Below are 17,394 nucleotides of genomic sequence, written 5' to 3' on the forward strand. Positions count from 1 at the left end.
CTAGGTTGGGGTTTGTCCACCTGACACAAACCTAGGCATGTCTGGGAAGAAACCTCAACTGAGAAAATGCCTCCATCAGGTTGCCCGCAGGGTATTTTCTTGGCTAATGATTAAGGTGGAAGAAGGCCCAGACCGACGTGAGAGGTGCCACCTTTGGGCAGGTTGTCCTGAGGATGGATGGATTATAAGTGTGTGTGTGTGTGTGTGTGTGTGTGTGTGTGTGTATGCCTGTGTCTGCGTGCGTGTGTTTGTGTGTGTGCGTGCACTGTGAAGAGCAAGCAGCTTTCTTTTACCGTCTCTGCTTTAGTTCCTGCTTGCTGAATCCCTTCAATGACAAACTATGATGTAGAAGTGTGAGCCAAATAAAACCCTTCCCCCACACCCCCCCATGTGATTCCTGGTCATGCTTTGTTCCTCTCACAGCAACCAAAACCCAACCTAGTAAGTTTGCTTTACTTTCATCGCTAGAACCCAGGTTAAAGCCCAGTTGCTGGGGCTGGAGAGGTGGCTCAGCGGTTACCAGTGCCAACTGCTCTGCCACAGGTCCTGAGTTCAATTCCCAGCAACCACATGGTAGCTCACAACCATCTGTAATGGAATCCAATGCCTCTTTCTTTCTTTCTTTCTTTCTTTCTTTCTTTCTTTCTTTCTTTCTTTCTTTCTTGAGACAGGGTTTCTCTGTGTAGCCCTGGTTATCCTGGAACTCACTCTGTAGACCAGGCTGGCCTTGAACTCAGAAATCTGCCTGCTTCTGCCTCCCAAGTGCTAGGATTAAAGGCGTGCGCCACCACCTCCTGGCTTGCTTTTTCTTTCTTTTTTTTTAAACTTATTTTTTTATTTATATGAGTACACTGCAGCTGTCCTCAGACACACTAAAAGAGTGCATCAGGCTGGGCGGTGATGGCACACTGGTCTACAGAATGAGTTCCAGGACAGCCAGGGCTACACAGAGAAACCCTGTCTCAAAAAACAAACAAACAAACAAAAAACAACAACAAAAAGCCCAGTTGCAGCATGGGTGGTGGTGATGGGGCATGCCTTTAATCCTTGTACTCAGGAGGCAGAGCCAGGGAGATCTCTGAGGTCAAGGCCAGCCTGGTCTACAGAGTGAGTTTTAGGACAGCCACAGAGAGACCCTGTCTTGGAAAAACCAAAAGAATGAACCAACAATAGGTCATACTTGGGTATGTAGAGAGCTCAAATATTATGGTTAATAAATGTACAGTGACAGTACTGGTTTTAAAGATATGCTTTTTGGATCGTGTGTGTGTGTGTGTGTTGTGTGTTGCTAACTACTGCTAAGCCATGTCCCATCACTCTGACTCTTGACATGAAATCAAGGCTTGTCCTTCCTAGGACCCACACAGAGGTAAAAGGAGAAGACCGAGCTCACAAGGTTGTCCTCTGACCTCCACACACCTTGGCCATGTGTGCCCCCGTGCACACACAAACAGTGATAATGTTTTTTGTTTTGTTTTGAAACAGGGTCTTATTAGGTAGCTCTATCCTGGAATTCACTGTGTAGATTAGGCTGGCCTTGAACTTAGAGAGTTCTATCTGCCCCTGCCTCCCAAGTGCTGGACATAAAAGTGTGGGTAACTATGCCCCGCATACATTTTTAAAAAGGGTTGCAGGGCTGTGATGCCCTGGTACTATGGCCTTGCTGCCTCTCCACACATGCCTTGCGTGGTTGCTGTGCCTTGTTCAGCCTCCCTGCATCCAGAGCTTCTTGGAGGAACTAAAGAGAGCAGGCATGGCACCACGCTTCTCTCCAGACTTCCCTGCGCTATCTGGAGAAGAATGTGTAGACTTGGTCCTGAAATTTTCTCAAGTTTTTAAAGAAATGTTGGTTTTATGTGTGTGGGTGTTTTGCCTCTGTGTGTGTGTATACCATATGTACGCTTGGTGCCAGTGGAGGTCAGAAGAGAGAGTGGAACATCCTAGGACTGGACTTATGGATGGTTGTCATGCCTGCCATGATGCTGCTGGGGAAAACACGTGGATCCTATATAAGAACGAGTGCTCTTAAATGCTGAGCCATGTCTCTAGTGCAGTTTTCAGGAGTTGTTGTTTGTTTGTTTGTTTTGAGATGGGGGTCTTGTGTAACTCAGGTTGCTTCACTATGTAACTGATGTTACAATGAATTCCTGACCTGTTTTTATCTCCTGAGTGCTGAGGGTCACAGGTGTAAGGGTTACCATATCCCACCTCAAATTTGGCTTTACCTTCTGGGGACCGGTCAACAAACACACTTGTAACTTTCTGTCATATACAGAGGTTTCAAGGGTGCACTGATTGGCTGTCGTGTGTCCTCCAGCCTCCCTGCTCTGAGGCACTTGCGGTTCCTACACAGAGGGCATGACTACGGATACAGAGCATCCTTGCCTTCCTCTCTTCCCTCACAGCACTTTGCCTTGGAGCGAATCTTTATTGCTACATAGCTCCTTGGCTAAGTCCGTCATCCTGTGCTAGCACAAAGCTTACGGCCCGTCCTGCTTGGGTCTGCTCACTTCCTTCCTCCCCTCTCCTTTCATGTGCATGAGCCTGTGCTCGTGTGAGCGAGTTCATGTGTATGCAAAAGCACCTCTGACACAGGACCAACCCTCCTTCACTCAGTGGTAGCAGTTGGGATACCCTTCAATTGTGATGACACCTCTGGCTTATGTAAAAGGTAAACTTGGTGGGCTGTGGGCTGACACCAAGGTAGGTGAGTCAGATTCCTCTTGCCTGAAGGTTGAGAATGAAATTTCTATCCACTGGCCAGTCTGGCGATTCACACTCCCCACACTCCCGACGCTTGGGAGATGGAGGCAGTGGGGTCAGAAGTTCAAGGCCATCCTTGACGACATAGTTGAGTTGAGGCTAGCCTTTGATACAGAAACAGAAGGACCCTGTTTGTAAAACGGAAAGTGAGGAAGAAACTAAGACATTCCCAGATAAAGAAACCAATGGAATGTTTTGATAGGGCCTCGGAAACTGCTTTTGCTACAAAGCCACTGACTCCTCTCTTGGCACCCACAACTGAAGTAAGTACTCAATGACCTGTGACCTGGATTTAATACCACATGGAAGACGGCAGCAACCAACCCCGGAAAGTTGGCTTCTGACTTCCACATGTGTACTTTGGCACCAAAGGACCTCTCTCTCTCTCTCTCTCTCTCTCACACACACACACACACACAATCACAACGTTTTCTTTCTTACTTTTTTTAAAGTAGAAGCAGGCAGCTGGAACTGGTAACTCACTTGAACCCCAGGCTTTGGGAGGCAGAGGCTGGAGGATCTCTCTGTTAGAGGATAGCCTGGTCTACAGAGTGAGTTAGCCCCAGGACAGCCAGAACTACACAGAGAAACCTGTTTTGGGAAGCAAAACAAAAAACCACAAAACAAAACAAACAAATAACAAGCAAGCAAGCAAACAAACAAGCAGGCTGAATAGCAGGACACCCCTGCCTCCATTTTGTGTCTTTCTCCACTGGAGTTGCCTCCTTACCTCTGTATGTAGACCATCAATCACTCAAGCTAATGTTTGTACCACTCCCCTCTGAAATGAACTGAGGCATGTCAGCTTTTTAGTGTCTCAGACACCTGAAAGATTCCTAAAGTCACCAGTTACTCTAAACTTGGAACCACCTTGGACTTCAGAACAGCTGAGCGTCTAAGGACAGAGCCATCCCTCACCACCAGGGGGCACTGGTTCACTACAGAGGTGGCTCCTGGATCAGGAATGGTTCCCTTCTGAGAACCTGAGTGTCCTGTCAAGCAATAAGGATTTCTTCAGGCCACTTGCAAAAGCAGAACTCAGGCAGGGATCAACCAGATCCCATTAATTACACATAGCTCGTTATTCCTGGTTATTATGGACTAAGATCACTAGACCCTTTTATCTCTCCCACTTTCCAGCATACACTTAAAAGTAAATAAATTTGTTCACTGTGTGTGTATAGGCACACACTCGAATGTGTGGTTTTTGGAGACAGAGTTTTTCTTCTGCATAGCCCTGGCTGTCCTGGAACTCGATCTGTAGACCAGGCTAACTTGAACTCAGAGATCTGCTTGCATCTGCCTCCCAAATGCTGGGATCAAAGGTGTGCCTCACATGCCTAAGCTTAGACTTTAATATGCAAGAGATAACAAAGCGGCCGGGGTTAAAATATGGTCCTTCCCAGCATTATCTTCAGTCTCCCCTGCAACATCATCTGACAAACTGCAGGACTGTGAGAAACCTCTTCCTGGGAGGACAAAGATATTCTTCCTTGCTATCCCTCCTAAACTAGGTTGGAATTTTTCCTGCCTCCAACTCCTGGCTGCTGTATTACAAACACATGCCGCCAATCAGCATCGTTCTCTCCTCCTCCGCAGAAACCAAGGAGGGCCTTTTTTTTTTTTTTTTTTTTTTTTTTTTTGGTTTTTCGAGACAGGGTTTCTCTGTGTAGCCCTGGCTGTCCTGGAACTCACTCTGTAGACCAGGCTGGCCTTGAACTCAGAAATCTGTCTGCCTCTGCCTCCCAAGTGCTGAGATTAAAGGCGTGCACCACCACTGCCTGGCTTTAGGAGCCTTTTATTTTAGATTTATTTTTAGTGTTTTCCTTGCATGTATGTATATCCACCACCACATACATGCCTGGTCATGAAGAGGTCAGAAGAGGGCATTGGAACTCCTGGAACTGGACAGTTGTGAGACACTACTCAGGTGCTGGGAATTGAACCCAGGTCCTCTGGAAGAGCAGCAAAGGCCCATGAACACCAAGACATCTCCACAGCCTCCTGCTTTGTCTTTTAGTGTTTATTTATTCCTGCAAAATCATGAAAACTTCATAAAGCTATTTTTATTCCCAGTACTTTACAATGCCAGTGACAGATGACAATTTGTCTTTTCTTCTGTTCCCTCCTCCTCCTCCTCTTCCTCCTCCTTTTTTTTTAAATAGTTTTTTTTGGGGGGTGGGGTTCAAGACAGGGTTTCTCTGTATAGCCCTGGCTGTCCTGGAACTCACTTTGTAGACCAGGCTGGCCTCGAACTCAGAAATCTTGCCTGCCTCTGCCTCCTGAATGCTGGGATTAAAGACGTGTGCCACCATGCCTGGCTAAAATAGTTTTTTTTTTTTTTTAAGATTAGTTTATTTATTATATGTAAATACACTGTGGCTGTCTTCAGACACACAAGGAGAAGGCGTCAGATCTTGTTATGGGTGGTTGTGAGCCACCATGTGGTTTGCTGGGATTTGAACTCATGACCTTTTTTTAGGTGCTTTTACCCGTTGAGCCATCTCACCAGCCCAGTTTTTTGGTTTTTTTTTTTGGTTTTTTTAACTATTTATTTATTATATGTAAGTACACTGTAGCTGTCCTTAGACACTCCAGAAGAGGGAGTCAGATCACGTTACGGATGGTTGTGAGCCACCATGTGGTTGCTGGGATTTGAACTCAGGACCTTCGGAAGAGCAGTCTGGTGCTCTTACCCACTGAGCCATCTCACCAGCCCCCTGGTTTTTTTTTTTTTTTTTTTTTTTAAGATTTATTTATTATGTATACAGCATTCTACCTGCACATACACCTGCAGGCCAGAAGATGGCATCAGATCCCATTACAGATGGTTGTGAGCCACCATGTGGTTGCTGGGAACTGAACTCAGGACCTCTGGAAGAGCAGTCAGTGCTCCTAACCTCTGAGCCATCTCTCCAGCCCTTTTTGTTTGTTTTTAAGATTTATGTAACTGAGTACACTGCCATTTGTCTTCAGACACCAGAAGTGGTCATCGGATCCCATTACAGATGCTTGTGAGCCACCATGGGGTTGCTGGGAATTGAACTCAAGACCTCTGGAAGAGCAAAGTCAGTGCTTCTAACTCCTGAACCATCCTCCAGCCTCTCTCTCCTCCTCTTCTTCTGTAGTTTTTACTTATTTATTTTTTTCTTTCAGTATGGTGCACTTTTAAAGTTTATTTTATTACTTTACATGTAAGCAGGGTTTTTTTTTTTTCTTGCATCCATACAAATGTATATATGTGCACCACAGACATGCCTGGTGCCCTTAAAAATCTCAGACGAGGGCTTCAGATTCTCCTGAGCCTTGAAGTTACAGGTAACCCTTTGTGAGCTGCCATATGGGTGCTAGGAACCCAATCTACTGCAAAAGCAACCACTCAGCCCACTCTTCAACTCTTAGTGCATTACTTTGAATTATTACTATTTTTTAAGATTTATTTATAATTATATCTAAGTACACTGTGGCTGTCTTCAGATGCACCAAAAGAGGGCGTCAGATCTCATTACAGATGGTTGTGAGCCACCATGTGGTAGCTGAGATTTGAACTCAGGACCTTCAGAAGAGCAGTCGGTGCGCTTAACCACTGAACCATCTCTCCAGCCCTGAATTATTATTTTTTGAGGTAAGTTCTTACTATGATAGGCCAAGCTGGCCTAAAACTTGCTATGTAGGCAAGGTTAATCAAGAACTCACAAAGAAGGATCTATCTGCCTGTGCCTGCTGAGTGCTGGGAATAAAGGTGTATGCTATCATGTCCAGCATGAGTGTCTTTTTGTCGAGACAGGGTTTCTCTGTGTATCCCTGGTTGTCCTGGAACTTGTTCTGTAGGCCAGGCTGGCCTTGAACTCAGAGAGATCCACCTGCCTCTGTCTCCTGAGTACTGGGATTAAAGGTGCCGGCCACCAAGCTCAGCATGAGTATCCTCTTAAAACGAAACCCTCCACAGCTTATTATAATGTGTGGGTGCTTTTCCTGAAAGCATGTATATATACCATATGTGTCACAGTAACCCTGACTGGAGAAGAGGGTGTCAAAGCTGGTGGAACTGTAGTTATAGATGGTCATGAGCTGCCGCGTGGGTTCTTAGAACTGAACCAGGATTCTCTCTGCAGGAGCGGAAACAGCTCTGTTAGTGGGTGAGCCATCTCTCCAGGCCCAAATGTCCATGTTTTGAAATAAAGACAAAATGGGCAAAGGAAATTATGAACTAAGACACTTTGGGTCAGATCATATCTTATATTGGGGGACTTTAGGGAGGAATGAGACAGGGTCTCTCTTCACAGACTCTCCTGGAACTCACTATGTAAAACAGCCTGGCTTCGGACTCTCAGGGAACTGCTTCTGCCTGTGAGTGTTAAGACTGAAGGTGTTCACCACCGCAGTTCCTCTGGCGATTTTCAAACTTGTTTTTTCAGATAGCATTACTATATTTAGCCCAGCTTGGCCTTGAACTTCAGAACCTTCTGCCTCAGCCTCCCCAGTGCTGAGATTATAGGTCTATACCACCTATACCGCCTTTTATTTAATTATTTATTTACTTTTTGCTTGCTCTAAATTTTTTTATTTTTATTTTTTATGTGTGTGTGTGCATTTGAGTAAAGATGCCTGAAGACATCCAAAAGTGGGGTCCAGTTCCCTGCATGTGGAGATATGGGAGGTCGTGAGCCTCCTCACATGAGTGCTGGGAACCAAATTTAGGCCATCTGTAATGGCAAGTAGTGAAGCCATCTCCAGCCCCATTTTTTTTTTTTTTAAATTTTTGAGAAAGGGTCTCATGTCACAACTGCCTATGTAGTTGAAGCTGCACTTGAATTTCTGATACTGTGTCCACTTTCAAGTGCTAGGGTCATAAGTATGTCCCACTACTCCCAGATCAAATTCTCCCGCTCCCTGACAGGGACTCAGCTATACCAAACTGGCCACTGTCTCCATCTCCCAAGTGCTAGGGTTAAATGTGGGCACCACTATACTACCTGGGCCTTGAATTTGCCTTCTTACTGTGTTCCTTACAAAACCCAGTCATGCAACGCTTTCAACCTATGAAGGCATCTACGTGGACTGTTGGTGGCCCGCCTGCAGCTGAACTTGACACACTGAGAAGCCTCAGATGATCCGAGGGCTGCAGCTGGGACTTACCAGACCATACCAAGTCCAGGCGGGTCTTCAAGGATAGTGGTCCAGCCACGACTGCGGGCCTTCGGCCTAGGACTTGTGCCTGGCGCCTCTCGCCAGAGCAGCCTGTAGCTCTAAGCCGCGCGAAGGCTGAAGGAGGCAGAGACCTCATGGTCCCAACATGCGCTACGTGCCTCTTACATCACTACAGAGCGGCTCCTGCGAGAGAAGCGTCAAAGGCAGTCGGTTGCCAGGCAACAAGTCAGCGGCTCTCCACTCCCAATTAACTGCCAGCTTTTGGCTGAAGGCGGGAAAAGAAGATGCACGTGGTTTGAGTCGTGTGAGTAGAGTTTTTCTTTTTTTCCTTCCCTCTTTCTCATTTATTTTTTCTTTTCCTTCCTTCTCCCTTCCCTTCCCTTCCCCTAACTTTCCCGTCTCTTATCCCCACCCCCCTTCCTGTCCTTTTTTCCCCATCCCCTTTCCTAGCCTTCGGTTAGGCAGACTGGGTAATGGAACCAAATTAAACAGGAGGAAGAAGCCAGCCAGCCACTGTGTGCCCCTCTATCTTCCCCAGAAAGTGCGTCTCTTGCTGCCTTGTACATCAGACTTTAGCTTCTTTAGACTGACTGTGGCTGGATCGTCCATCCCTCTTGTGAAGAGGTTTCCGGCTTCTTTTTTTTTTTTTTTTTTTTTAATATTTATTTATTTAATGTAAGTACACTGTAGTTGTCTTCAGATACTCCAGAAGAGGGCATCAGATTTCATTACGGATGGTTGTGAGCCACCATGTGGTTGCTGGGATTTGAACTCGGGACCTTTGGAAGAGCAGTCGGCGCTCTTAACCACTGAGCCATCTCACCAGCCCGGTTTCCGGCTTCTTGCATGTGAGCAACAAGTGAGTTCCCTGGCTTTTCAGTGTGCAGCCAGCCACTTGGGGATTGTGTGACCTCTGATGATGCAAGGCAATGCAATGAATGCCCCCTTCAGATATCTTTTCTGCACTTTGATCCCTCTCAGCCAACATGGACTTTTGCCATTCTTCACTAAACCCCCTGGCCCCATGCTAGGCGCTCACTGTTCCAACCGTGCTACACCCCGTTTTCTAGGATACTAAAGCAGAGAACCACTGTGCAGCCCAGACTACTCTCAGATGTATAATCCTCCTGCCTAAGGTTCCTAATGACGGGGTTACAGGTCTGCATTGCTATGGCCCTCCTTCCTCGACACCCCTATTGTTTGCAATGTTGCAAACAGAACCCACAGCTCTGCTTGGTAGGCAAGCGCTCCACCATTGAGCTACGCTTTCAGCTTACAAACCAATGTTTCTCTAATTAAGTAAATAAAAATTAGTTATTTTTAAATGTGTGCACATACTCGTCTGACTATACACCAGTGTGTGCAAGCAGCTACAGAAGCTAGTCTCAGTGACCCTGGAACTGGCCTTACAGGCAGGTGGGAGCTGCCTGCTGTGGGTCCTGGGAACCTATCCAGGTCCACAGGAAGAGCAGCAAGTTTTAAGTGCCAACCTTCTCTCCAGCCCCTCTGTTTTTTGTTTTGTTTTAAATATTTGCTAAAAAGAAAGGAGAAGGCAGAAGCAGGAGAACCTCTGAGTTCAAGGCCAAGCTGGTTTACAGAGCCAGTTTCAGAACATCCAGGGCCACACAGAGAGACCCTGTAAATGTATATGTCCTATGGGTATATGTGTGCACCTGAGTATATGTATGCATACCACATATATGCAGGAGCCTGAGGTCAGAAGAGGTTGTCAGATACCCCAGCACCAGAGTGAAGGATTGTGAAGTGTCATTCTGACCCCATGTATATCAAAATGGAAACAAGAAGCCGGAGCCCAACCCTCAAGAGCACTCTGATCAGCCCTTTATCACCAGAGTTCTCCACAGCCAGGCTGACATATTTATTGGAAAAAATTGAAACCACAGATGCAATGCATTATACAAAGAAAGATCTTCATTCCATAATAAAAGTCCTGTGAGGAGGAAACAAGAGCCAGTGGCTACCTGCTCTGGGAAGGTAGGCACCTTGTGAGAAGTGAAATTCACTTATAGGGACTACTCTAATGGAAAACAGTGGAAAAGGTTAGAAACAGAAGGGGGCGGGCATAAACAAACAAAAATCAGCCCCATCCCTGCACGGTTTGAGAGTTTGTTATAAGCTTGAGACATTTAGGTTATCACCAAGATTTAACCAGATTCCTCGGTTTGTCCCTAGAGTGGTAATCAAGTTTAACTTAGGGTCTTCAAACCTGAGGTAGTTGAGGGTCACCTGAAACACATGTCTGGAAGGTTCTATCCTCACAACTGGATCCAGTCACGTCTAACCCACCATTCCTGGCTCTGGCTCCTGGGAGGGGAAGCACTCCATTACTGCTTTGCTGGTCGTGGGTTTGGGCTGGACCTGGGAGTCAAATAGCTCTTCTGCGTCACTGTGAATGCCTGGCAAGTGCTGTCATGGTAGTTTCCAATGTTACAGTGTGGTCTCTGAGAACCTGAAAGGTGGAAAGAGGGCAAAGCCCCTCTCTTTGGAAGGCCAATGTAGGGGATCCAAGATGAAGATCGACCGAGCAGAGCTCATCCTTGTTGGAAGCCAACTTGGAAGATGATCAAAGATGGGAGAGAGAAAGCAAAGCCCACTCTGGTTGGAAGGCTACTACAGATGATCCAAGACGGCAGAGGGCAGGGCCACTCTTATTGGCAGGTTAATGTTGCGCCCATAGACTTGCTTTTCTAGCAAGGTCTCCAGAGATATGGAAAGGCAACCGGGAGTAACACATTGGTCAGCATTAAAATTCAGGGTCAAACAGTGCCAGGGACCCTTCTACAACTAAGTCACTGACCAAGAAGTAAAAACTCCCCCAGACACAGGATGAGGACCAATACCTCCGATGATGAGAGGCCATAGCACCCTAATGTGACCAGAATGATAAACACTTGTGACCCTGACTTACCACACCAGTTCTGAGACAGGGTGCCCTGCATGTGTTTGATTCTCCCAGGGCAAAACAGGAATCTGAGGATAGTGCTGGGGACAGTACTGCAATAAGCCAGTTAAATTAGAGCCTGATCTTTGTTTTTGAGACAAGGTCTTAGTATATAGCCCAGGCTAGACCTGAACTCACATTCCTCCTGCCTCGGATTCCCAAATGCTGGGATTATAGTTGTGCATTGACAAACCTGGCATAACTATTTAAATTCCTTTTTGAGCTATGACCTAACCCCACAGAAGTAGATCTCCTATGCACACACTTATGCTTAGCCTTGGAGGCACCAGGAAACTGCATTATCTAAATATAAGTCACAGCTGGATTTGAGTTTCTTCCTCACCCCACCCTAAGTCATTATTTTGTCAATTTTCTGCCTTTAAAGTTATTTTTTTTTTCAGGAGTTATTTTCTCTAAAAGTATGTGGGCACTTCTGCATGAACGCATGCAGCAGATGCCATTGGATCCCTTGAGGCTGGAGTTGAAGGCGGTCGTGGTCACATGTGGGTGCTGGGAGCTGATTTGGGGGTCCTCTGTAAGAGCGGGGAGTACTAACTGCTGAGCTACCTCTCCAGCCCCTCAGCTCCCTTGAGGATCTAGCTACACCCAAGGCAGCAGCCTTCAGTCTAAGCAGCCTGGGGGTGTGGGGAGGAAGGCTGTGAAGTTCCTTTTGAGCTGCTCCTCAAGTGACTTGCACCTGTTCTTTCTGCCTCATCTGCCCTTGCAAGTGTCCCATGTCCCTCTGCACTGGGTGGCACCTTGCAAACCAGATGGTGAGAGTTAGTTAGTTTGATGTAGGATCTGGAGGGCAGTACCACTAGCTGAGGTCTTTCTTCTTACCCACCTGGAGGACTTTATCACGAATACCCTTTCCAACCAAACAGAAGCAAGTTTTATAGCCCAAGTCATGCCACTAACACTTAAGAGTGCTTAGAACTGTAATCATATGGGTCAGACTTCTCCTTGCCTCAAATAAAAACTGCTTTGGTGAGAGGAAAAAACAAAAGAATTTCCAGCTTGGTTTGACCAGCCACCAGTTTAAAGACTCACGTTTAGGTAGTAGCAGAGCCAAAAAAATTATGGTCTCAACTGGGTGAGATAGCTTACACCTTTGATCCCAGCATTTAGGAGACAGAGGAAGGGGAACCCCTGTGACCTCAGGACAATAAGGTGGACAAAGCTAGTTGGAGGCCAGCCAGGACTATGCAGTAAGACCCTGTCTCTAAAAGCCAGTTATATAAATCTCTATACACAAACATATATAACCTGTTTTAATTTTTTTGTTTGTTTGTTTTTTGAGATAAGGTATGTAAATTCAGGATCTTCCTGCCTCGGTCTGCTGAGTGCCAAGGTTACAGGTGTGCGCTAGCCAGCCTGGCTGTAGAAGGACAGCTTCCGACTCGAGCTATTACAAAGTCCCGATGTGACATGAAGCAGGTAGGGACCCTTCTGTGCTGCTGCCTTACCTCGAGCTGGGGCTTTTCACTGTTTCACTCCCCAGGCAGATTTTATTGGTTTTTTAAAAATGATAGTGGCTTTTCATATGGGTTCGTCATTTATTCAGAAAACCCCCATCTATTGCTGTGTTTGATGTCATCTCAATGGGACATATGAGAGTGACTCTAGAGACAAGGACTCTATGGCCACCGTAGGAAAAGCTGACTGGCAGTGAACACATGGACCAGCTGCATTGGCACAAATGAGCCAACAATGCCACTCATCCATCGAGTGTTCTGGTCCTTGGACCCAAAAAACATTGTTCTGGCACCAGAATGGGCCCGTTTCTACTGCAGAAAACTCCTTCAGCCCAGTGTGGAGGTCACATGTCACAGCCATCATCTGGGTCTCTGGGAGGTTTTGGAGTGCCCACCGGGGACAGAGTGGGGGTGAGTGGGGCAGGAAGGAGGAGGTTGATTCACAGTGATCAAGCACTAGTCTCACAACCCATCACCCAGCGAAGCTGAGCTCTGCCCCATGGGGACAGGCTCAAAGAAGTGCTTGCTGGCTGCCACCTATGTGTTACTACAGATAAAGAAGCCACCACCCCCCTGGCCCACAAGGTCACTTAGATCAGGGGTCCATTAGGGAGTTGCAAAGTGCTGTCCCTGCTTGTGGCTAGGCGTGGTGCCCCCTGTCCCCATCCTGTCTGCATGGGAGCCAGAGTGGGTGGGTGGTGATGGGGACTGTGCTAGAGCCAGTGGTCCCCTTTCTCCTCTGCCCTGCTCCTCAGTGCTTTAAGGAACCTGCCTGCTTTGGAATCCAAGCCTGGAAATGCCCAGGGATGGCACGTTAGCTCTATGATGATCTGTGGAGATTGATAGCGGAGGGCACGCCTGTTTAGTTACCCTTGGTCCTGATTGCTCCAAGCATCTCTGGGGCATGTGCTGCATAAAGATTGTTAGTAATAAATATAAAGAGTCTTAAACCGAGCCAAGCTCGTTTCCTGATCCAGTGGGCCTATTGGGTAAGTAGCACACGGAACCATTGCTTTCTGGTTCAGTAGGATGCAGAAGCAGGCAGACGGAGAAGGAACCACTTCCGGTTCCTTTATATTTGTCCCTCTTGGGGCCTTGTCTAGGTTTGACAGGAGGTGACCCAAATGACATGGCACAGGAAGTTCGCTCTGGGGATGTAGTGTTGCTGTTCCACACCGGCTCCATTCTTGCAGGTGGTGGGTTGAGCCTGGTGACAGGAGCTCCTAAGAAAACGTCCCCTGAACAGCTGGGTCCCTGGCACCATCTGCTTTGTCTTCAACTCTGGTGCTCCCCGGCTTGTGATGGTGGACAGAGGCCTTGGGCTGGCATCCAGGTCAGAAAGTAAAGGCACTAGCTCAGCCTCAGCCTTCCAAGGAGAGCTGTCATCCTGGGGAGTAGCCTTGGCTGACGGAACTGCCGAGCTGGAGCACCAAAGCGTAGCCTGAGCCGCACCGGGGTGTGCTGGCGCTGTGGGGGGGCTTCCTCTCAGAAGGCTCAGAGCTCAGGGTCAGGCTGGGTGGGGGAGGAATCCTTTTTGGGAAAGTTGGTTGTGTGAAACTTTAAAAACGGGAAACCAAAAGACCCAAACGACCACCTATTAAGATGCAGTTAGAGGACCCATCGAACTGCCAAAAAGTGTAGTGTGGAGGCCAGCTGTCCCTTCGTGTTCTTTCCAACAGTGGAGTCGGACATCAGTCTGGGTTGGAATCCAGCGGAGTTTGGATGCTCACAAGTTTGTGCAAAGGACAAAATGCAAAGGACTGAGGAGGGGGAAAAAGAAAAGACGTAAGCTGTCCCCTCTCCAAGCTCCCAGTGACAAGAAGCCCCTCTAAGCCGGACATGGCCTGTGAGGAAGTGGCCATGTTGCTGTTTTTCTGTGGACCTGAGCTTGCTCGTGGCTGACCCTGGTCTGCCTGTGTGCCAGGGATATAGGGGAAGAGCCCATCATGCATGCAAACGGAGGTGGTGTCATGGGGAGACCCGATGGCCTTCAGCTTTTGTCACTGGAGAGGCCTACAAGGACCTGATGTGCCACAGTGGGGAGCGAGTGTCACAGAAGGGTAACAAGGATTTACATTCTGATGTGTGGGGTGTCGGCTTGGCTCTACTCTTTGTCCGGTATTGCTTCTTGGACAGTAGACGGTGATGCTTCTGTCCCTAGAAACAAAAACCAAACAGGTGACACAGAGCCTTGTGCATACGTGCCAATAGACTGTCGGCACGTGATCCTCTCCACCTCGTGACTGCCGTAAGTGTCCTTGACTGTGTTCAAGAATAATGTAAGGCTCACGACAACGAATATGTGCTTAGTCGGCAGGGTTTGCCAAATGCTATAACCAACAACGGTCTTCCCTGGGATGGACATAACCACTTTTGCCATGCAGAAAGCCACACATGGCAGCAGGCCATGGCAGGGCCTGGGTTGGGACAGAGCACAACTCTCAAGAGTCAGTATTCTCCTTCCACCTTAGGTTCAGGGACCAGACAGGTAATCAGAATTCACTGGAATATTCTAGTCAAGTGCTCTACTGCTAAGCTGTGTCCCAGCTCCCAAGTGGAGAATTCTAGGTCAGCATTGCACAGCCCAGCAATATCGCTAAGCACTGTTTTACTTCCCAGTTTTTTTTTTAAAGATTTATTTATTTATTATATGTAAGTACACTGTAGCTGTCTTCAGACATTCCAGAAGAGGGAGTCAGATCTCGTTATGGATGGTTGTGAACCACCATGTGGTTGCTGGGATTTGAACTCCAGACCTTCGGAAGAGCAGTCGGGTACTCTTACCAACTGAGCCATCTCACCAGCCCACTTCCCAGTTTTGAAAGAGTTTAAGTTGTTAGGTTGGCCCTGAATTCATTTTGTGGAAGTTTACAGCAAACTTTCAATGCTTCTTCTGTCTCAGACTCCAGAACAGTTGGGAGGAGAGACATGGGCCACCAGACCCAGCTCCAGGGCTGGTCTGAATATTCTTGCATCCCATTTCTCCAGGTAAGCCTGTTCACTTTTTGGCCAGTGTGGCCTTGTGTGTAGGTGGATATGTGTGTGCATACATTTGTGTGTGTGCGCGAGCGCATGTGCATACGGGCACGTGTGTGTGCATGTTGAAGGTGGTGGTAGTCCAGTGTTAAGGGCACTAGCTGCCCATCCAGAGGACCCGAGCTGGAGTCCCAGAGCCTACAAGGCGGCTCACAACTGTGCCCACACCCAGGGGAAAGCATCTTACTTATCAAAAAGGTTTATAAAATTCAATTTTTTTGGTTTGTTTTTGGCTATGTGATCTGGGGTGTTCTCCAATTTCTAGTCTTCCTGCCTCTGCCTCCCCTGTGCTAGGTTCAGAGGTGTGCACCACCCAGGCGAATGGCTGAGGGTTTGAAGGGTAACAGCACAAGCTATAGGCTTAAAGGTGATTTAGGAATAAGAGGAGGAGAGGAAGGGACAGGCCAGAGGGTCCTGTTCTGTTAGCGAAAGAAGCACCATCAGTGCCCAAGGGGGGCTCACCTTCCTCCCAGCCCTCAGCCACGCCCGCCAGCTCGTAGTGTTTCTTCCGTAGCTCTCCTAGTTTCTGACGCTCCTTCTGCAGGTCATTTTCCAGCTCCAGCACCCTAACCTGATAGAAAAGTGGGATGGGAGGGCCTTACATTTCTTTGGTTTAACTTAGTTAACAACATCAAAGCAAACGTGGGGATTGAAGCCAGTGTCAAACTCATGCAGAATGTTCTGCTGACGAGCAATGCTCCCACCACTGTGCTTTTCCTTTGTATCTTGTCTCTAAAGGGCCTCATGCAAGATAGGCAGGGGCTGTCCCACTGAGCCACGCCCCCAGCCCCTCACTAGGGGATTCTAGGCAGGGACTCTACCACTGAGCCACACCCCAGCCCCTCACTGGGGGATTCTAGGCAGGTGCTCTACCACTGAGCCACGCCCCTAGCCCCTCACTGGGGGATTCTAGGCAGGGGCTCTACCACTGAGCCATGCCCCCAGCCCCTCACTGGGGGATTCTAGGCAGGGGCTCTACCACTGAGCCACGCCCCCAGCCCCTCCCTGGGGGATTCTAGGCAGGGGCTCTACCACTGAGCCACGCCCCCAGCCCCTCACTGGGGGATTCTAGGCAGGGGCTCTACCGCTGAGCCACGCCCCCAGCCCCTCACTGGGGGATTCTAGGCAGGGGCTCTACCACAGAGGTACAATCCAAAACTCAGTACTGGCTGAACTTCCAGAGCTCAGTGGCTATGCATAAATGGTGTCTAGAATCTGGGGTCAGGCAGCAGAGCCTGAGCCTGGATACAGCACTCATTCTGCATGACTTTGGGAAAGTTTATCTTGTTATATCTGTTCCCATGGCTATAAGAATGTGCACAATAATGCTGGGCAGTGGTTCAAGGTAAGCAAGTGCTTAGCTGCAGAGTCACCCCAAACATATTAGTGGCAGATTCTAGGCAGGTGCTCTAAGACCAAATGACACCCGGCCCTTGTAATGTTCCTCTGGACACTTCTCTGGGACTGGTCTTCAGACTTCACCTCTTCTCCCTGTGTCTCAGGTTCCTTCCTCTATCATATCTATCCTATTTCCACACCTTGTCAAATCCACGTTACTGATTGAGCTGTCTGCGCAGCCTGAGATGAGACTTAAGTTTACAGCCCAGCTCTTAGTTGAACTCTCTTTCGAGACAGGGTTCCATGTAACACAGACAGACTGGCCTTAACCCCTTTGTCCACCTCCCTAGAGCCAGGATTACAGGGATACAATGTGACATTTAGACTTCTCTTTCATTCTTTTTTATCTTTAATTGTGTATCTATGTGTGTGTCAGGCTTTTTTTTGGGTGGGGGGGTGGGGTGACACACATATGCAAATGAGTGGAGGTGCTCACTGAGGCCAGATGGTATTGGATCTCTAGAACTGCAGACAAAGGTTGTTGTGGACAAGTGCTCTGAACTGCTGAGCCTCCTCTGTTGTTCTTTCTAACAGAGTCCACACTGGCCTCAAACTCATGGCAGTCCTCCTGCCTCGGCTTCCCAAGTGCTGGGATTATTACATGCCCAC

General features: G+C 47.9%; 2 protein-coding genes across 8 annotated transcripts in view; both read right to left on the bottom strand.

Moving 5' to 3' along the window:
* The window catches only part of Pom121 (nuclear pore membrane protein 121), a 28,702-nt gene extending 20,622 nt beyond the window's left edge, over window positions 1–8,080 (bottom strand). The window contains exon 1 of the mRNA XM_006504334.3: window positions 7,903–8,080. The gene's annotated coding sequence lies outside the window, so the exon portion shown is untranslated. The remainder of the gene's footprint in view (window positions 1–7,902) is intronic.
* A 1,654-nt stretch (window positions 8,081–9,734) lies between these two features.
* Window positions 9,735–17,394, bottom strand: part of Hip1 (huntingtin interacting protein 1) — a 138,828-nt gene continuing 131,168 nt past the window's right edge. For 2 of the 7 annotated variants that reach the window (NR_168637.1, NM_001382848.1), the window contains exons 30-31: window positions 15,850–15,958; window positions 9,735–14,508 (exon numbers count right to left, since the gene is read on the bottom strand). Coding sequence is in view for 5 of the 7 variants with exons in the window: in NM_001382848.1 (NP_001369777.1) it covers window positions 14,456–14,508; window positions 15,850–15,958 (162 nt within the window). In the remaining 2 variants the exon portion in view is untranslated. The remainder of the gene's footprint in view (window positions 14,509–15,849; window positions 15,959–17,394) is intronic. The other 5 variants (XM_011240878.3, NM_146001.2, XM_011240879.3 and 2 more) reach the window with 5 other exon arrangements.

Source organism: Mus musculus, chromosome 5 (genome assembly GCF_000001635.26).
Source record: "Mus musculus strain C57BL/6J chromosome 5, GRCm38.p6 C57BL/6J".
In the NCBI taxonomy this organism is placed as follows: Eukaryota; Metazoa; Chordata; class Mammalia; order Rodentia; family Muridae; genus Mus; species Mus musculus.